Consider the following 21,342-nt stretch of genomic DNA (forward strand, 5'->3'; position numbering starts at 1 on the left):
CTGTGGCTAAATCCCCTGCACTGCTTTGAAAATGTCAACCAGCAGCCTGGTTCTCCACTCCCACAGGTGTAAGTTAGCAATACTTCCACTGAAGTCAGTGAGTGAGAGGAGAGTTCGGCCCAGAATGAATCTGTCAATACAGAAAGAAATAATGCCAATATGCTATGCAGCTATTATTTGTATGATGTTTCTGAGGATATATAGTGTAATTCTTGCTGTGCATGTTTACACCACTCTCATCACGAAGTTGCTTTTTGGTTATGTTGTATTTTTGTTTTCCTTTTTCAGCGTTCCCTCATGTGCTATAAGTCTATACTGGTAATGAGATCCATTCCAGAAATCCTACAGAGAACTCACAAAAACACATCGCTAGGCATCTCCCGACACCTGGTTGAAGAAAGTAGTTCTTCCACTACTACTGGCTCCTCTTCAGACAATGAAAACGCATCCTTCCCCAGGAGAAGGCACTTTGGCTCTACACCAGAACTGCACTTGTCTGTGTTCGATGCACCGAGTTATCAAGAACCTCTAAGTTATGCGGCAGAAGAGAAACATTCCAAGGTCTTGGTGCCTCCAGTAAAACCCATGAGACGGAAATATGCTTTAGTGAAAAGTGAGCTGGGTGATAAGCCACCTACAGAAAGCAAAGTGCTAATGGCAGGTGCCTTTGCTCAGAAAGCAGAGGCGGTCAGCTCAGAACTCAAAGATGAAAGAGCAGATCAATCCCAAGAGGGTGATGCAGAGCAGCCTTCATTGGCGAAGGCAGCCACCTTAGATACATCGGACGTGGCACCGCCAAAAGAAAAAACAGGCACGTTATTACCTGACAAAGAAAGACTTGTAAAGACTGGAGATGCAATGGAGAAACCACCTTTGTGTGTCCCCAGACAGAGTGTCATTAAAAGCACATTCTACAGCCAAGCATCTGAGGCTCCTACACGTCTCCCTGTCTCACCGGGCAGAGACTACAGAAGGCACCTTGACAGAACAAGAAGGGCCTTCAGGAAATCAGGGTATTTAAAGGTACCCTTGAGTGGTCTACGGGAACCCCTTCTAGAACACTTTGAATTGAGAGAAGAGGAGGAGGAGGAAGAAGAAGAAGAAGGAATGTCTGGTGATGAAGAATATGGAAAAAGCAGAGAAGGTGCGACAGGCCCTCTGACCAAATCGGCTTCCTTTGATACTGCTAGGAAACCGTCACGTCACACCTTCCAGGTGTCCAGCAGAAGCCGTTCACTGGATGATTACAGACTAAGAGCCATAAGTTTAGCCAAGGAGCAAGACATTCTGGAAGAAGACTGTGATCTAACTTCACAGGGGAGTTATCCAGGACTAGCTAGCCAGCATGGCATATCTACTGACTCTGGCAAGGTTTGGCCTGAGGAGCATTCGATGGAGGAGGACTCAAGGAAAGCTAGGAAGGATTGTTCAGAAGAACAGCCAGTCCCTTCTGCACAGTGTGGTGACGAAGGATGTCCGGGTCTAGCTGCTCAACCACAGAAGGTCCCAGTGTCAGCCCACCAGGGTGAAAGTGAGGGGCATTTACATCAAAAGACAAAACTTTCCATTGACATTGATGTGGAGCCGTCTGCTCTGGAAGGTGAAAGCTTGATTCTAACTGCTCAGCAACCGGACACAGCCCCAGTGTCAGCTTACACGTGTGAAAGTGAGGCGCATTTAAAGCTGACGCCGAAGCCTAGTGGTGCAGAGTTTTCACTTCTGCAGGGTGAAAGCTCCGTTTTGATGGTTCCCGAATCAGAGAGAGCCCCAATATCAGCCCAGGAGCGTGAAAGAAGAGAACATGCATATCAGCAGCCAAAGCCTTCTGTTCACAGTGCTACCGAGTCTGCTGATCTACAGGGTGAAAGCCCAATTATCCTAGAGACTGCCCAAATTCCAGCTTGTAAGGGTGAGAGCCCAAGTATTTTAACAGCTCCACAACCAGAAACTGCTCCACTTTCAGTCTGCCAGGGTGAAACCCAGGGATGCTTACATCAGAAGCCTTCTGATTACTTGGGCACAACCTCCACTGTTCTGGAGGGCAAACATCCAGTGATTCTAACACCACCACCAGAAAGTGCCCCAGTTTCAGACTGTGACCGTGACAGGCAGGAACATTCCTGTCAGGCGCCGTCAGTTTGCTTTAAGGTGGAGTCTGCTGTTCTCCAGGGTGAAAGCCTATTTATTCTCACAATTCCACAACGAGAAACTGCCCCGCTTCCAGTCTCTGAGAGTGACCGCCAGGAACAGTCATCTCAGGAGCCTTCCGTTTGCAGCGAGGTGAAATCTGCGGACCCAGAGAGTGAAAGCCTAGCTATTCTAGAGACTTCCCCTGATTCACTTGGCGAGGGTGAAAGCCAGAAACATTCACATCAGAAGCCTTCTGTTTACAGCAAGGCAGAGTGTGCTGTCCTGGAGGACTTGGTTGAAGCGATGGTTTGTCTGTCTGAAGATATGAATGTTTTGGCAAAGTCCGTTTCTACCCAAGAGGGATGTGAGAAGCACTTCTCCCCTCCAAAGGAGATGTTCTACCAAGGTCCAGCTGGCCACGCAGCCGCCGGACGTCTCACTCATTTTGTGCTACGGGATAAAAGAGAAGAGGGCATTTACCGGGCTGATCTTACAGAATCAGCTGCACCAATTCCTGCAGCGGAAGATAAGTTGAGTATGCCAGCCCTGTTGAGCATACTCACTGAGGACGAAAAGGTGGCTTCTCGTGAATGTGAACATCTAGGGGATTTAGCAATCAAAAGCACTAGTGCCAGCAAAGCAAGCATATCCCCGTGTGATAATTCAGGTTCTGGAAAAAGATCTAGTCATAGCTCTGATAGCAAGGAACCTGACAAACACTCTGAAGTTTCCTTAGTGAAGATTAAAGACCTCTCAGAAGAGATGCCTAGCATTGGCAGTGGGACTTCAAAATTTGATATATCTGAGGTAGAGCCTGCGTATTTGAACCTATCAGATCTCTACGACATTGTATATTTTCCATTTGAATTTATGAACGTCAAGAAGCCTTCACCCAGACCAACCGGTAAAAGATTGATGCCCTTCGGTGAAAAGGTAAAATTACCTCCTGCAACTAAAGAACATTTGCCTCAGTATAAAAGACTGTGCATTAGAGAGGACATTAAATCCCCTTCAGATAACTCACAAGATGCCACGACAGGGGAAACCAGGCAAAACCTATTGGACATTTCCGAAGATGTAGGGCAACCCCTTCGAAGGCTGGCGAAAGGTTCTGAGCCACCCATGGGGAAAGGAGCTGAGGGCCATGTGACAACTGAATCCCAGCTAATGTATGGCTCCCAAAAGGACTCAGGTGGTAAGCAGAGAAGCTCCACACACAGCAAACCAGGACTCTTTAAACCCTATGGCAGATTGCACTCAACGGAGCAGTCTGTAGAGCAGACTCTGAAGAAGAAAGTAAAAGCTTCTGTTGCCCATATTTCAAGAATCCTAAAAGGAAAGCCAGCCCCTGAACCGGAGCAAAGGGAAGGTAAAAATCTCATAGAGGGTGTAAATGGGCCTAACAATATAATGGGCTCTGTTACCCCTTCTCTCTCCTCTTTCCCCTCCACACTTCTTATATTCATCAGTTCATACATTTGACTTGTGTGCAGTAATCAAGTGCAGATGCAATTTAAAAGCTTTAAGGTAGGTTTAAGCATGAAATAGCATCAGCCGCTCCACTTACCTAGAGGAGTAATGCTCCATATCCTGATCCCAGTGGCAAAACACCCAGGGACATCGGTAGGAATAGGATCCGGCTGTACTGTCTGGTGGAGTTCCCGCCATCCTCTGCGGCGAAGTGTTTTATTCCAGTACAATATTCGGTATCCTCTCCTAGCCCTGAATGTAAAACGTGGGGCACAATTCTGAACTTAGTGACGTTGATGTAAATGTGAAGTGACTACACTGAAGTCAGTGGAATTGCTCCAGATTTGTGCCTATATCAATGAGACCAGAATCTGTCTATACTCTTGATTTTCCAGCACCTAGGTTGTGCCATATAATGTGTCTTTCTGCCACAGATACCTATCTTATAGACCTGGAAGGGACCCTGAAAGGTCATCAAGTCCAGCCCCCTGCTCTCACTAGCAGGACCAAGTACTGATTTGCCCCAGATCCCTAAGTGGCCCCCTCAAGGATTGAACTCACAACTCTGGGTTTAGTAGGCCAGTGCGCAAACCTCTGAGCTATCCGTCCAAGACACCAAGCCCTCATCCACCCTACTACAGTTTAATATCATCCTAGTCCCAGGGCCTTTTATTAAACTTGCCATGACTTTTGGTATTAACTGACAATTCGTTAATAAGAACTCCATGGCATTTTTACTGCTAAACTAATCACATGAACCACAGATAATAGACTGTAATTATTTGCTGCAATTAAAATGTCATTGATTTAGTAGACTGGCTTCTACTATTAAATTCTTTGAAACAGGCATTGAGAAGCAGGGAAGTGACATACCAGAAAGAGAGTCTCTAAATGGGGCTGCAGGATATTAAAACAGAAAATCAGGACTTCATTGATCCATCCATCCATTCCCTTCATTCTGAGAACATGAGCTCCCAGTTCGACGCTGTGGCCAAAAGAGCTAATGTCATCCTTGGATGCATAGACAGGGAAATCTTGAGTAGAAGTAGAGAGGGTATTTTATCTCTGTTTAGCACTGGTGCGATTGCTGCTGGAATACTGTGTCCAGTTCTGGTACCCGCAATTCAAGCAGCATGTTGATAAATTGGAGAGGGTTCAGAGAAGAGCCACAAGGATGGTTAAAGGATTAGCAAACATTCTTTATAGTGATAGACTCAAGGAACTCAGTCTATTTAGCTTAACAAAGAGAAGGTTAAGGGGTGACTTGATCATAGTCAATACGTACCTGCATGGGGAACAAATATTTAATAAATGGGCTCTTCGGTCTAGCAGAGAGAGAGAGAGATAACATGATTCAATGGCTGGAAGTTGAAGCTAGACAAATTCAGAGTGGAAATAAGGCATACGTTTTTAAAATTGGGAGTAATTAACCATTGCAACAATACACAAAGGGTCATGGTGGATTCTCAATCACTAAACTTTTTAAATCAAGATTGGATGTTTTCTAAAAGATCTGCTCTAGTAGTTATTTTGGGGAAGTTCTTATGGCCTGTGTTATACAGGAAGTCAGATCAGATGATCACAATGGTCTGTTCTGGCCTTAGAATCTATGAAATTATCAAGCCTCAAAACAAAGGAGAAAGGTATCTTTATGGCATGAGTTAGCAGTTAGTTTTATTGTGAAATATCACAGAGGAATATAATTGCACCAGGCTAGTATCTGAGAAACCGAGAGAGATGTAGCTTGCAAGATTCCTAAGAAGTGTGCAGAGGAAAACCTTGGTAATTTACACACACTAGCAGGAATTCCAGGAGTTCTCTTTGTTCCATCTTTGCCGCAACTCCATCACCTTGTGGGGCTTTCAGATGCTTAAAGTGTAGGTCTTGACCTGAAATGCAAAATCATTGTTTTTGATGGAAAAAATAACTGCCATGGTTTCCAGAGCTTTTTTAGATGAACACATTTCAGAGCAAAATGGCATCTAATGTTAAATGTCCTTTTGCAGAATATATGTCTACAAATCTAAGCCCAAATCCAGCTTTCCTTATTCAGGCAAGACTGCCATTGAAGCCGATGGAAGGTTTGTTTGGTTGTGGACTACAGAACAAGGAGACCATAAATGCCACAAAAGTTATGTTTCTAAAGAAGGGCTTCAGAGGGGCCTGATGTGCCTTTTCATCTGTGAATTGTTTAGGAGCTTTTAAATCACACAGTATTTTGGAAGTGGCAAGGTGGTGGTCAGGTGCCACTCAGAAGGTTCCTCCAAGCTGGGTAGGGGTAAATCCAGGACTTAAATAAGCAGAGTCATAGAAGTTTCTAGTTCCTTCACTGGACTTCATGAACATTCAGACTTTCAGTAGCCCTTCTTGGCTCTTTTAGCTTGTCCTCTAGTTTAGCTAGAAGACTAACATTAATTGTCTCCTGAGACATTTGAGGTTTGGCAAGGCTATAGGGAGGAAACTTTTGCTATTGCTGCCTATGGTATAGTTGCTGATGGATAAAGAGAGGACTTCCGTATCTGTCCGTCTGTCTATCTATCTATCTATCTATCATCAGCTAATTTCTAGAGCACCCATCACTGTCCTATCAAAGCGATAACGTACTTCCAAAGAGCTGTTGAACTGATTACAAGTGCTACACTTACTAAAGAAAAAGTATGCGGCATATCACTAATATATCTGTGTTACCTTCTGAAGTTATTGGGTCTTCTCTAGGCAGCTTGCTTGTAATGTAACGTCCCTTCCCAGGGTCTGGGCCGGCACACAGTGAAAAGAGACTGAATGGTGTGCAGGACCTCTTTTTTGAACTGCCGCATTACTGTGTGGTCACTGGGGCCTAAAAAGAGGAGGACGGCATACTGAGCACAAGAGCAAGAAATGTGTTTGTTTTTTCCCTATTGGCGCTCCTTGATAGCCAGTCTGATTAAAGATGCTGTCTGGTATGTTGCTTGTTGTGATTTACATATGTAATTGTCTTAATCTGTCTGAAATGCTGCTTTCCTTCTTTCTTTCAGCACCTTCTTTTGTAGAAGAGCTCACGGATCAGGATGTTGCCCTGGGGCAGTCTGTGACTCTGTCCTGCAAAACGTCTGCCCATTTCCCGCTGCACGTTGACTGGTTCAGAGGTGACGTAAACTCTCATTTGACGACTTGGGACAATTTAATAATAGGGTCTGGAGTAATAGCACAATAAAGATGATTGAGAAGCTAAGTTCCAGGAGAAGGTTAAGGGGAGTGGATTTAGGGGAGTCTTTCTCTGGAAAAGAAGGGACTTTTAGCCATCTCAGTAGAATTTAAGAACGTATTCCTTTTGCCTTACAGATGGGGTGCCCATTCGCAGCAGCAGTAGGATACTGATCTCAGCCACACTCAAAAACTTTCAGCTTTTAACCATATTGGTGGTTACGGCTGAGGATTTTGGTATTTACACATGTGCAGCCAGCAACTCCCTGGGTACAGCATCCACCTCCTGTGTAATAAGGAAGGCAGGTAAGAGCAGGAATTAATTCAAGGAAGTAGATGCCTGGTTTGTACAGCTCCCACTCAAGGATTATATCCAGAATTAGCAGACGTTGCATTATAGATTTTCTTCCACTAAGGGATACTTCATTTTCTGGGAACTCACAGAGATAGTTCCAGACGGGAAGGCAGCAAAGGGGATGTATCCCTCTCAGTTTGTTCTTTAGCCTCAACAACCCAATAGTGCTAGGGTGACCAGACAGCAAATGTGAAAAATCGAGACGGGGGTGGGGGGGTAATTGGAGCCTACATAAGAAAAAGACCCAAAAATTGGGACTGTCCCTATAAAATCGGGACATCTGGTCACCCTAAGTACAGATGCTTCAAGGTGCCTTGATGAAAGCTGATGCATTGACCGTAGTGTAAAAACCTTAATTTAGATGGTTGAAACTGGAAGATCTTGGAACATAGAGGCTGGAAATACAAATACCATTTATTTATTTATTTATTTTTAGCAAGTAAGATCATTATAAAAACGAAAGCAAGTGACATTCAGAAGTAAGGATAGGCAGCTCTTATAGAATTTGATGGTTAGTAAACTGATGTTCACAAAACTAGTTCAAATTTGCATACGTTTTTAAACTCCTGGGTTTTTCAAGGATGATTCCGTTTTAGAAAACAACCAAAACATGTTTTTACCTACAGAAGAATTCACCTATCTCCCAGAACTAGGGTGGTGCAAATGCATAGCTTGTATTCATTGTATATACTGAGTCAGATTCTTCCATGATGTAAGTCTGTTGAAGTTAGAATCATAGAATCATAGATTATAGGACTGGAAGGGACCTCGAGAGGTCATCGAGTCCAGTCCCCTGCCCGCATGGCAGGACCAAATACTGTCTAGACCATCCCTGATAGACATTTATCTAACCTACTCTTAAATATCTCCAGAGACGGAGATTCCACAACCTCCCTAGGCAATTTATTCCAGTGTTTAACCACCCTGACAGTTAGGAACTTTTTCCTAATGTCCAACCTAGACCTCCCTTGCTGCAGTTTAAACCCATTGTTTCTGGTTCTATCCTTAGAGGCTAAGGTGAACAAGTTCTCTCCCTCCTCCTCATGACACCCTTTTAGATACCTGTAAACTGCTATCATGTCCCCTCTCAGTCTTCTCTTCTCCAAACTAAACAAACCCAGTTCTTTCAGCCTTCCTTCATAGGTCATGTTCTCAAGACCTTTAATCATTCTTGTTGCTCTTCTTTGGACCCTTTCCAATTTCTCCACATCTTTTTTAAAATGCGGCGCCCAGAACTGGACACAATACTCCAGCTGAGGCCTAACCAGAGCAGAGTAGAGCGGAAGAATGACTTCTCGTGTCTTGCTCACAACACACCTGTTAATGCATCCCAGAATCATGTTTGCTTTTTTTGCAACAGCATCACACTGTTGACTCATATTTAGCTTGTGGTCCACTATAACCCCTAGATCCCTTTCTGCCGTACTCCCTCCTAGACAGTCTTTTCCCATTCTGTATGTGTGAAATTGATTTTTCCTTCCTAAGTGGAGCACTTTGCATTTGTCTTTGTTAAACTTCATCCTGTTTAACTCAGACCATTTCTCCAATTTGTCCAGATCATTTTGAATTATGACCCTGTCCTCCAAAGTAGTTGCAATCCCTCCCAGTTTGGTATCATCCGCAAACTTAATAAGCGTACTTTCTATGCCAATATCTAAGTCGTTGATGAAGATATTGAACAGAGCCGGTCCCAAAACAGACCCCTGCGGAACCCCACTTGTTACGTCTTTCCAGCAGGATTGGGAACCATTAATAACAACTCTCTGAGTACGGTTATCCAGCCAGTTATGCACCCACCTTATAGTAGCCCCATCTAATTTGTATTTGCCTAGTTTATCGATAAGTTGATGGAGTTTACATGCATGCATCTGACTGATTGTGTTTATATTTTCCATGGAATTTTTCTCTCTTCTCTATCTCTGCTCCTTATACAGAGTCTCTCTGTGTTTGTTTCTGCCATGCTTGCTGTAATTTGCCTTGAGTTCATTCTTTCTGCTCCTTTTTTCAGAGTCTCTCCTAAGTTTGAGTCTCTCCTCTAGTTTGAGTCAAACTTCCAAGTTTTTGATAGGTTTGAAATCAGGCAAACAGAGTTTACCATTCCAAAAGGGATCAGCTGTTTGGAATGGAAGAATATCTGCAACTATAAAATTACTCATCGGTTAGAGGGAGAGGGGTCTAAGCCTTCATGTCTGTCTATTGTCTAATTTTGCATGCCTCCCTCACAGAAGTTCTTGCTAGCCCCCCAGCCCCTGATATTGTGGAGGTGTATGAGGATGGAGTGCAAGTGGTCTGGAAACCTGTGGAATCTAACACCGTGGTTACGTATACTGTACAGTGCAAGAGCGAAGGTAAAGCAGAACTTGATAGTCTCCACTTCTCGTTATTGTTATCATGATTATCTAGTAGTAGTAGTATCGTAGTGTCTAGGAGCCACAGTCCTGCATCAAGGCCTCATTGCACTAGGTGCTGTTAAAGAGACATCTGACTTTACAAGATCTGTGCAATGATAATCTCCTTGATTCAGAGATAGTTATACCTTGAGGGTATGTCTTCACTACTGGCCGGATCGGCGGGCAGCAATCGATCCAGTGGGGATCGATTTATTGTGTCTAGTCTAGACACGATAAGTCGACCCTTGAGCGCTCTCCCATCGACTCCTGTACTCCAGCGCCGCGAGAGGCGCAGGCGGAATTGACAGGGGAGCGGCAGCAGTCGACTCACCATGGTGAAGACACCATGGTAAGTCGATCTAAGTACGTCAACTTCAGCTACGTTATTCACATAGCTGAAGTTGCGTAACTTAGATCGATCCTCCCCCTTCTCCTCCACAGTGTAGACCAGGCCTAATCATATATTATTTGGGTTGCCTGACTCATTCAGAGCCTGATACAAAGCCCACTGAAGTCACTGGGAATCTTTCCATTTACTTCAGCTGGACTTGGATCAGAGCCTTTAGAGCCTGACCTCTCTGAGTTCCTATTATTAACAATAATATTAAATATTTATCTTGCAGTAGGACCTACAGGTCACAACCACATTGGGCCTAGAGCTGTGCAACTAACGGATTTTTGATTACCTGGCAATTCTAAAAAATCAGGGGGAAAAGATCATTTTGGGTCAACCCAAAGCAAAGATTTTTGAAATTTTGGGAGAACTGTAGAGTAAAATAAATGTAATTTAATTTAATTTCAGGTCAAACATTGTTTTGGCATTAATTAAATAAAATGATTTTGTTTTGACCATTTTAAAACTTTTTTATTTTATTTTTTATTAAAAATGCTTAAAAATGGTCAAAATCAAATTTTGAAAGGCAAAATTGTTTTAAACAAAACTCAGCAGGTTTGATTTTGAAATGTTGAAATAAAATGTTTTGACCTTTTCTGATTTTTTTTAGCTTCTTTTCAGTTGAAACAGTTCAGTAAAATCAACATAAAGTCATGAAACATTTAGATGTCACCATTCAGCATTTTTTGGTCAGAAAAAAGTTTCGTCCAAAAAATTTCACCCAGCTGTAGTTGGGCCCAATTTTCCTACGTGCCTCCCTCTAGATCTGTGTATGATATTAGAGGTTTTCAAACTGAGGGGTGGGTCCCCCTGAGGGCGTGGAATGTATTCTGGGGGGAAGGGGGCATGAGAAGCTTTGGGGGAGGGGAAACATACTGCGCACATTTTGCCCACAGCAATGAATAACTAGCAAAGCCGATTTGTCCAGAATCACATCAGGTGCTCGGATGGCACTGTGTATTGGCCTCTAGATGGTGCTGTGATTCTGACGGATTTCTGATAAGCGGGCACAGCATTGCACAAAGTCATTGCCATCTGTACGTTAATCTGTTTGCTACGGCGCGGTGTGCCCATTTAATGGAAGGTAAAAGGGGATCTCTGGAGGGCTGTTTCAAGCATCCAACCCAGGATGGGAATTGCCGTCTTCCAAAAAATAGGCAAACCCATTACACTGGTAACAACAGTGTGATAACAGTAAGCAGTATCTCACTTAAAATTTACATTGCTATATACTTAAATGGCTCTGTTTGAATCAATGTTTTTCTGTTTTTAATGTTGAGTGAGAGTTGCATGTTGACTTTTTTTTATCAGTATATGTACTTGTATGGCGGGGTGTGTGTGTAAACTACTACACAAAGAAGCAGGGTGCAGTTATATAGGTTTGAGAACCACGGATGTATCTGCCTATGTAGTTCATTCTGGATAGCCATGAGCTAGGGAGGGAGTTGTTCCTCTATGAGGGTTTATACCTGAATAAATCTGTTCCTGTTGTTCCCTAACCCTGGGTCTGTGGTGTATCCATTTCCCTGGTGACACAACAATACGATATAACACGATGTGTAACTTCAGTATGCAAACTGGAATGTGTAAAAAGTAGAGTTGTGTGAAATGTTCTCAACAAAACTCAGAATCACACGAGACTCACCCGCATCGGGATTCCATTACAAATCTAGAGTCAGAGGGGTAGCCATGTTAGTCTGGATCTGTAAAAAGCAACAGAGAGTCCTGTGGCACCTTTAAGACTAACAGAAGTATTGGAGCATAAACTTTCGTGGGTGAAGTGGGTATTCACCCACAAATCAAATTGAAGTGGGTATTCACCCACAAAAGCTTATGCTCCAATACATCTGTTAATCTTAAAGGTGCCACAGGGCTCTCTATTACAAATCTAAAACTCCTACTGAAGTCCTTGAAAGGTCATTTGAGTTTCACAAACCTTGAGTGAGCTTGGGCCCAGGTTTAAATTATTCTGGGGATTTATTTATAGTTCTTAATTATAGTTGTGTGATGTTTTCAGTTTTGCTTGCTTTCATCATGAAGCGGAGTAAAATACAGCGTTTTTTTGAGCCGGATTTTGTTTTGAGTTTGGGATTCATGTTTGAACCTCAAATCTCAAAGTGGAACTCAGGGAGGATAGATATGAAATTACATGAACTGAAACTACAAACGCATTCACGGCCAACTCCCTGCAATGAACGTTGCATGGCTCTAATATAAAATACCTGGCTTCAGAAGTGAAAATATGAGGTCACTACAAACATGACAAAGCAATGTGAGGTTATACTTTCAGCCCTATTTCTATGCGGCTGCTTCATTTAAATATGCCACCCATTTTCTGTACTCCCAGAACAGTCGTAATTGGCGGCAAAAAAGACACCCGATAATCCCTAGAACAAGTGCTAACCTGTGTTTCTCTTTGCTTGGACAAGACGGTGAATGGAAGACCCTTGTTACTGACTTGGCTGATTGCTGCTACTATGCCAGTAATCTCTCCAGGGGCTTGGTTTACTCCTTCCGGACGGCCTGCATCAGTAAAGCAGGAATGGGACCTTACAGCAGCCCGTCTGCCAAAGTAAAGATTGGTGAAAAAGACCAAACAGGTAAGCTATTGGGTGGTGGTAGAACATCTACACTATTGCACCTTCTTCGTGTGTACTTCAGGGGAAGTGGAGCATCTCCATTGCCTCCAGTGTGTTTTAGGGTTTTGAATCCTAGGTGCTGTTGTTCACAGATAGTCCCTTAGCTGACAGCGGGATGAGTTGTAAGAACTCCTAGTCTTGGCATCCTGGGGTTGAAACTGTAGATTCCTTGTACAGGAGAGACCACTTAATGGACTCTCCGACATGCTCATTTAATTCGGGTGCTCGCCAGGGAACAGAATCAGAGTAATGTGTTTCAGTTGTGTGACGTGTGGGCTTAATAGTACACCTATGGAAGTGGTGAAAAGTCCATTGAAATGCTGTGGCCCTGGTGCTGTCTACAAGCCTCAACTCAGTAGTTAATTGATGTGAATTGGTGTTTGCTTCTGTAAAATTCCCTTTGTTCATTTTGGGCTATTTCACTAAGTCAAACTTATCCCAACATAGTTTTTTCTCTATAGTTTAATGCTTTGCTTTTATTGTTGCTTATTTTTAAAGAAATCCATTAAATGACAAGGACTCTCCCAGCAGCTGAAAGCATTCCTCTGAGAATTGAGATAATGGCCTGCCTGGGATATCATTTCTCTTTCCGCCAATTGAAAGGATTCCACTACGCCAGAGAAATAGCCCTGCCCATCTCAATGTAATTTACCAATCCTCACCCTGTATGCTTGCCTTAGGCCAGGGATTCCCAACCATTTTCATACTGTGGTCTCTCAATCTCTCCGGAGCCATGCTCCACATTTCTTTATGCCAATACACACAATGCTTCCAAGAAGGTGACATAATGGTGCATACGATGCTCCCTATTCCAGAGGAATATTCAGGAAGAACCAATTTCAAGTGACTTAAGACCATCTGCTTCAGCTGATGAAATGAAACATGGAGTTAGAAGCAGGTTACCAGTCCACAGCCAATGTCTTGCCATTTCATTGAGGGCTGTGACCAGGTGGCAGGTTGAGAACCAGCAGCTAGGCTAATATAGACTAATTGCTCGCCATTTGCAGTGAGATAGAGTAACAAGTTCTTCCATTAGATCCACTGGTCCTCTAACCTGACTGTCTATGTAATAGGCTAGACCAGAGGAAACTCTTAATGGGACATGTCTACACTGGGGCTGGAGGTGGAATTTCCAGCTCAGCTAGACATACCCAGGCTAGCTCTGATTGAGCTCGCGCGCTAAACATAGAAGTGTAGCTGCTGGAGCTTGAGCGGCATGACGAGCAAGCTGCCCTGAGTGCAATCCTGTCAGAGACCTAGGTACATACTTGGGGTGGCTTGTGCCGTGGCAGCTACACTGCTGATTTTAGTGTGCTGGCTTGTTCAGAGCTAACCTGTGAATGTCCACCCGAGCTGGACATTATACCTCCCGCTCCAGTGTCAGCAGCCCTGTGTTCAATCCTGAAGGTGTTTCTTTGCACTAGAACAGGGGTTCTCAAACTTCATTGCACCGCAGTCCCCTTCTGACAATAAAAATGACTACACGACCCCAGGAGTGGGGACCGAAGCCTGAGCCCACCCCAGCCCCACTGATCCGGGCGGTGGAGGGGGGGACAAAACTGAAGCCCAAGATCTTCAGCCCCAAGCGGGGGGCCTGTAATCTGAGTCCCAACACGCAGGGTTGAAACCCTCAGGCTTCAGCCTCGCATGGTGGAGCTCAGGCTTCAGTTTCAGCCCTGGGCCCCAGCGAGTCCAAGCCAGCTCTGGCAACCCCATTAAAATGGGGTCCTGACCCACAGTTTGAGAACCGCTGCACTAGAACGTGATTTGGTGCCTCTAGGGTGAGACATCTCACAAATGTGCCTGCTGGAGTCTGAAATATGGTAGCTGCCTGTCTGCCTCCCTATTGTCAAGAAGATAACCAGGGATGACAAAGCAAGGATCTGAACTGAACCCAGTGTTGTTTTCTCTTCTACATCCATGTCTCTTTTTCCCTCTAGCGTTTCAATCTGCAAAGCAGATGTTCCCAGCTGCTACAGAGGGTGAGCGTGAAATAATGGCACCAGCAGAGCCTTTTCCAACCCAGCAAACCTACGCCTTCCAAACAGAGATCAAAAGGTATAAAGGCCAGAAACCCCCAGTTACACACTCAGATGTTCAGGAGAAAATGCTGCATGCGGCTTCAGTTTGGACCCTAAAACTCGGAAATGTCACTTTGATAAACCTACCAGCCACCCACCTGTTACCTGCCCACTTACCACTTTGTTTTAATGAAAACATCTCCAGTACCTCAGGATACTGGGCATTGCTTGGCTGCCCTCCTCTTGTCTGACTTGATATTGCCAACATTAAATGAATCCCGAGCCAGACCCTGCTCAAATGTGTACATTGCTCACTAACTCCATACACGTACTCACCAACCAGGGCAGAGCCCACTCCTTCCAGGTGGATAAAGCTCGCCCTTGAGCATGTGGGGTTCATAGCAATTCAAATCCAATAGCGGGACACCAATTGTAACAGACCCATAGGTCACCAGAATTTCATTGTCCTTATTGTACCCCACACTGTGGTAGAGGGGCTTTCCAAGAGGCGGGAGGGTGAAGAAGATGGGACCAGTCAGGGCTCACTCCAGGCAAGAGTCCCCATCACCTTGTAGAGGCTGCCCCCAACATTAGCCTATCCCCAAGGAATTTCACATCTGGGAATTAGCCAGTGTCCTAAAAGGTAAAAGACACTGAATCCAAATTTGGGATCTAAACACTGGATTCTTGCTAAGAAGCCCAATCATGTACAGCCCAGCAGTCCTCTGAGCTGGTAAAGGATTCTCTCTTAGGCTCCCTTTACGCTTGTGAGCTCGGGGGCGAGTCCCAGTTCACTGAGACGTATTCGTGCTAGCTGTCATCGAGCTCGCACGCTAGAATAGTAGTGTAGCCGGGGTAGCATGGGCAGCCGTGAGCAGAGTACGTACCCATGGAGTTCAGGCAGGTTTGTAGTCAGCATGGTTAGCCCATGCTGACACCGTTTGTGCTACTCCGGCGACACTGTTTTTAGCATGCTGGCTCGGTCATACCCCCGGCTCCAAGTGTAACCACACCCGTCATTGCACCTGTGCATTGCGGATATTATTCACAGGCATTAGAAATCAGGCTTTTGCTGCTGCCGTTAAAAGTAGCCCTACACTTTCACTTTAAGGAGGTGCAGACTTACGGTCTCTCCTACCAGCCCAGCATGATCATGGTTTTCACCACAGGGTCTGGATGCAAAATAAGCAGTAGGATGCTGTTGATTCTAAGGTAGAGCAGAACCTGGCTCAGGCTATCTTGTTCCAAGAGCAGCAGGAGAAGTTTAACTTGCCCTTGTACTTTTGTTGCTCCAGGGGGCGTTTCAGCATCGTCAGACAGTGCAGGGAAAAATTAAGCGGAAATGCGCAGGCTGCCAAAATTATCCCCTACCGGCAAGAAGACAAGCAGGCTGTGCTCCAGGAATATCAAGTCCTGAGGAAGCTTCATCACACAAATATCGTTCAGCTGCAAGGAGCCTACATGAGCCCCCGGCACCTAGTGCTGATCCTGGAATTGTGCGTGGGGCCAGAGCTACTCCATTGTTTGGCTGAAAGGTACGCATCCCGCCATACCTGCTTTGTTTGAGGCTGGGTTAACTAGTAAGGCATCTGTACTGTAGATTTTTGCCCACCTCTTCATTCTGGAGCATCTTCTTCCGCCCACGTTTTCCCCCAGGCTAATCTCGTACTATACTTGTGATACACCTCCTGTACTCCCCTGAAACTCGTTCGGCTCTTCGGCTTCCATGGATCAGCCACAAATCAGTACCTGTGGAGCACCACAGTCTCTTTCCCTCCGCCACCAGAGATGGAGGGCATCAATTATTTTAATGCGTCTGTTCGCTGCCTTGATTCCCAGAGCCTCTCGTTAAATCCCAGCTCTCGAGTGGCCATAAAGAGGATTGGTTGGGGACTGGCCCTGCTTTGAGCAGGGGGGTGGACTAGATGACCTCCTGAGGTCCCTTCCAACCCTGATCTTCTGTAATTCTGTGCTCATTCTGGCTGAGCGTAAATCCTACCTTTAAGGTGTAAATGTACAATAGATGGCATGGGGATTGTGCGTGGTTCAGGCAGCCTTTCCACCTATTCCCATTTCTCCTTCCGCCTCCCCCTGCTGGCTGAAAACTGATCAGATGACATCTTATGAGTAAGAGGGCTAAGCCCCTGATCTAAGCACAGGAGCTGTATTCTGATCCCACTCTGCCACTGACTCCCTCTGTAGCCCAGTATCAGAGGGGTAGCCGTGTTAGTCTGAATCCGTAAAAAGCAACAGAGGGTCCTGTGGCACCTTTTAAGACTAACAGAAGTATTGGGAGCATAAGCTTTCGTGGGTAAGAACCTCACTTCTCTTGCATCTGAAGAAGTGAGGTTCTTACCCACGAAAGCTTATGCTCCCAATACTTCTGTTAGTCTTAAAAGGTGCCACAGGACCCTCTGTTGCTTTCTGTAGCCCAGTCACTTAATTTCTCAGCCTCAGGTTTCCATCTGTATCACAGGCATAGCAATAGTTACTTACCTACCCCCAGTGGAGCTTCGTGAGGACAGGGCTGCCCAGAGTGGGGGGCAAGTGGGGCAATTTGCCCCGGGCCCCACAGGGGCCCCCATGAGAATATAGTATTCTATAGTATTGCAACTTTTTTTTATGGCAAGGGCCCCCGAAATTGCTTTGCCCCAGGCCCCCTGAATCCTCTGGGCGGCCCCGCGTGAGGATTAATGAATAATATTTGTGAAGTATCTGAAGCTGATGAAAAGAGCTGAGTATTGTTGTTCCTGATCATGTTAGGACTTAATGGGAATTTTCCTATTGACTTCAGTGGAAGCAGGACCAGGCCGTTAAAATACGCAGGAAGGAAAATTATGATTTTTACTGTTTCCTTTACCAGGACATCCTACTCAGAGGTGGAGGTCAGAGACTATCTATGGCAGATCCTCAGTGCAGTTGAGTTCCTCCACGCACATCACATCCTGCACTTGGATCTGAGGTCTGAAAACATGATCGTTACTGAACCCAACCTGCTTAAACTCCTGGACTTTGGCAACGCGCAGTTCTACTCGCCAGACAGAGTCATTACCATGGATAGGTGCATTGACTACGTAGAAACCATGGGTGAGTACGGTATGTCAGTGCTACGTCAGCATGGCCTTGGGGCCCCGCTAGATGGAAGGTCAGACTGGGACAATGGTGGGAGCGACACTTTACAGATGTGTTTGAAGATGCTCCCATTCATTGCCTGGCAGAAGCTCCCGTTGGTTGCCAGCTAACAGGAAATTGGGGTCAGCCTGCATTCTCTTAAATTATTCCCACTTGTGCTATAATGGCGGTTATAGAACTGGATGTTTTTGCAGTGCCCAGAATTCACCCTGAATTTCCTGGTCTGGATGATGCTGGAGTGAATTCAGGCGGCCTGTGTGCTAGCCCTGGCCTGCGATTGGCTGGTGCCGTGGGTAGAACTGAGTGGACACAGCAGCCTTCCCAGCTTGCTTGATCCGTTGAATTCAATGAATTGAATTAGTAACTCCTAAATCTCCCGGTGGTTGATTTAAAATGAGAGAGAACCCTTGTGAAGCACAATGTCTCACCATGAGCCTGGAGGGGCCGAGCTAGTGAGTGTACAGTGGACATGCTGCAGATAGTGGGCACAGTCCCTTCTGATTTACACCAATGTAACTATTAACTTGAATGGGGTTACTTCTGATTTACACCAGTGTAAGTGAGAGGAGAATCATGCCCATCAAATGCACACAGTGCAGTCACTGCATAGGCAAAAGCAATGAACACAGCACTAGATTGGCAACATACACCTAGTAAAGACAACGCTTTTTAGAGATGCGTTCATAGGCCTCCATTTGTTTGGCTTCTTAAATGACTCAGGATGTTCATGGGGTGTCATGCATCAGCTCCACTCACACCGCTGTGCCTTTGTAGCTCCAGAACTGCTGTCAGAGCAAGGAGCCCTCTCGCAGACTGACATCTGGGCTGTCGGCATCACCGCTTTCATCATGTAAGTAGTTCCCTTGCAAAGAACTAGAAATACTAGTGAATAGTCACAGTGACGACACAATTGGCATCACAGAAACGTGCTGGGTTCATTCATGACTGGAATATCGGTATAGAAGGGTATAGCTTGTTCAGGAAGGACAGGCAGGAAAAAAGGGAGGAGGAGTTGCCTTGTATATCAAAGATGTGTATATTTGCACTGAGGTTGAGATAGAAGAGGGAGGCAGACCTGTTGAAAGTCTCTGGATAAGGATAAAAGGGGTAAAAACCAAGGGTGACGTCATGGTAGGTGTCTACTATAGACCAACTAACCAGGGAAGAAGAGGTGGATGAGGCTTTTTTCGAACAAATAACAAAATCATCCAAAGCGAAAGGACTCGGTGGTGATGGGGGACTTCAACTACTCAGACATCTGTTGGGAAAAGAACACAGCAGGGCCCAGATTATCCAATAAGTTCTTGGAATGCATTGGAGACAACTGTTTATTGCAGAAGGTGAAGAAAGCTACTAGGAGAGAGGCTGTTCTCGATTTGATTCTGACAAACAGGGAGGAACTGGTTGAGAATTTGAAATTGGAAGGCCGCTTGGGTGAAAGTGATCATGAAATGATAGAGCTCATGATTCTAAGGAATGGTAGGAAGGAAAACAGCAGACTAAAGATAATGAATTTCAAAAAGGTAAACTTTACCAAACTCAGAGAATTGATAGTTAAGATCCTGTGGGGAGCAAATATAAGGGAAAAGAGTTCAGGAGAGTTGGCAGTTTTTTAAAGAGACATTATTAAGGGCACAAGAGCAAACTACCCCACTGTGTAGGAGAGATAGGAAGTAGGATAAGATTATGGTAAGACACCACAGTGGCTTAACCAGGAGATCTTGGAAGTTTTTTAAAAACAAGTTGGACAAACATCTGTCAGGGATGGTCTAGGTTTTCTTGGCCCTGCCTCAGTGCAGGGGGCTGGACTTGATGACTTCTCAAGGTCCCTTCCAGCCCTAAATTTCTATGCTTCTATGTATTAACAGTAGTGTTGTAAGCAAGACGTGAGAAGTAATTCTTCTGCTTTACTCAGCACTGATAAGGCCTCAACTGGAGTATTGTGTCCAGTTCTGGGCACCCCACTTCAGGAAGGATGTGGACAAATTGGAGAAAGTCCAGAGGAAAGCAACAAAAATGATGAACGGTCTAGAAAAGATTGGAAAAAAATGGGTTTGTTTAGTCTGGAGAAGAGAAGACTGAGGGGGGACATGATAACTGTCTTCAAGTACGTAAAAGGTTGCTATAAAAAGAAGGGTGATAAATTGTTCTCCTTAACCACTGAGGATAGGACAAGAAGTAATGGGTTAGATTGCAGCAAGGGAGATTTAGGTTGGACATTAGGAAAAACTTGCTAACTGTCAGGGTGGTTAAGCACTGGAACAAATTACCTAGGAACATTGTGGAAATTCCATTATTGGAAGTTTTTAAGAACAGGTTAGACAAACACCTGTCAGGGATGGTCTAGATAATACTTGGTCGTGCCTCAGTTCAGGGGCTGTACTAGATGGGCTATTGAGGTCCCTTCCAGTCCTGCATTTCTACGATTGTGGATTGCATCAGTGGAAGGCAGTTTTAAATCCACTAGGGTTTCAGAGGAGATCCACCAGCAGAGATGCACTAAGGGCCTACTGCATCAGTTCAGAATAACCAGAGTACAGCAGCATTCCAGCCGCATCCCTCCTCCTTGGCGCACCCCCAGAACCCGGGGTTGTGAAATAGAGTGGTTTAAAGCTGTCTGTGCTGACTCTACACTCCCTGATGGGCCGATGGGCTGCCTTTATAGGCCCTTTGCACAGCAGGATTGGTGTCAAGGGGCCATGTTGCAACACAGAATCAACCCACACCCACCTTTTGTATATGGCTCAGCTCTCCAATAAAACTCAACCAGCGCAAGCACATTAAAACTACACTAAGGGCAGGTCTACACTGCCCGCCGGATCGACGGGTAATGATTGATCTATCAGGGGTCGATTTATCGCGTCTAGACTAAATGCGATAAATTGATCCCCAAGCACTCTCCCGTCGACTCCGGTACTCCAGCGCCGCGAGAGGCGCAGGCGGAGTCGACGGGGGAGCGGCAGCGGTCGACTCAGCACCGTGAAGACGCCGCGGTAAGTCGACCTAAATACGTCGACTTCAGCTACGCTATTCTCGTAACTGAAGTTGCGTATCTTAGGTCGATTCCCCCCCCCCCCACGCCCAGTGTAGACCTGGGCTAAGTAAAAAGGCAAACAAAGCATTCTAATTAAACCCTTCCTCCGATAAATCATCTCTTCTTCCATTTCCTCTTCCCATACAATGCTTCTCAGCACAGGTGTGGTCTGCTTCCTCGCGCTAGCACAGCACTTCCCAGGAGTGCCTAGAAAGGAACTGGGAACAGAAAATTGCATTTACAAAGAGGCCTTTCCCCTCGCGTGTCGCTTTACCCTCCTTTTTTGTGTTAGGCTGAGTGCCGACTACCCCCTCAGTTCTGAGGTGGCCTGTGACTTTCCGAGAATCACCAAAAAAGGGAAGGTGAAGCTTACCAGATGCTACGCGGGTCTGTCTGTGGGGGCCGTGACATTTCTTCAAAGCACGCTGTGCGCAAATCCCTGGTAAGAGGATGTTTGCTTTGCAGCATGCAAACTATGCAGAGCCCAGTTTCTGCTCTCTTCTCCCTTTCTCTAGCCAGCTACCTAGCTTCCTCTCACTGCATGTCTCCATCTGAGCCAGATGCTTGTTGATGCTCTAGCTCTCTTCCTATCCT

General features: G+C 45.3%; 1 protein-coding gene across 4 annotated transcripts in view; it reads left to right on the top strand.

The window, feature by feature from the left end:
- Positions 1 to 21,342, top strand: part of LOC135981243 (obscurin-like) — a 35,546-nt gene that overhangs the window by 10,098 nt on the left and 4,106 nt on the right. For 3 of the 4 annotated variants that reach the window (XM_065582603.1, XM_065582605.1, XM_065582606.1), the window contains 10 exons: positions 289 to 3,499; positions 6,615 to 6,725; positions 6,922 to 7,089; positions 9,364 to 9,486; positions 12,352 to 12,522; positions 14,502 to 14,619; positions 15,878 to 16,117; positions 17,446 to 17,669; positions 18,489 to 18,564; positions 21,041 to 21,190. In XM_065582603.1, the coding sequence (XP_065438675.1) occupies positions 289 to 3,499; positions 6,615 to 6,725; positions 6,922 to 7,089; positions 9,364 to 9,486; positions 12,352 to 12,522; positions 14,502 to 14,619; positions 15,878 to 16,117; positions 17,446 to 17,669; positions 18,489 to 18,564; positions 21,041 to 21,190 (4,592 nt within the window). The other variant, XM_065582604.1, reaches the window with a different exon arrangement.

This window comes from Chrysemys picta, chromosome 2 (assembly GCF_011386835.1).
Source record: "Chrysemys picta bellii isolate R12L10 chromosome 2, ASM1138683v2, whole genome shotgun sequence".
Lineage (NCBI taxonomy): Eukaryota > Metazoa > Chordata > Testudines > Emydidae > Chrysemys > Chrysemys picta.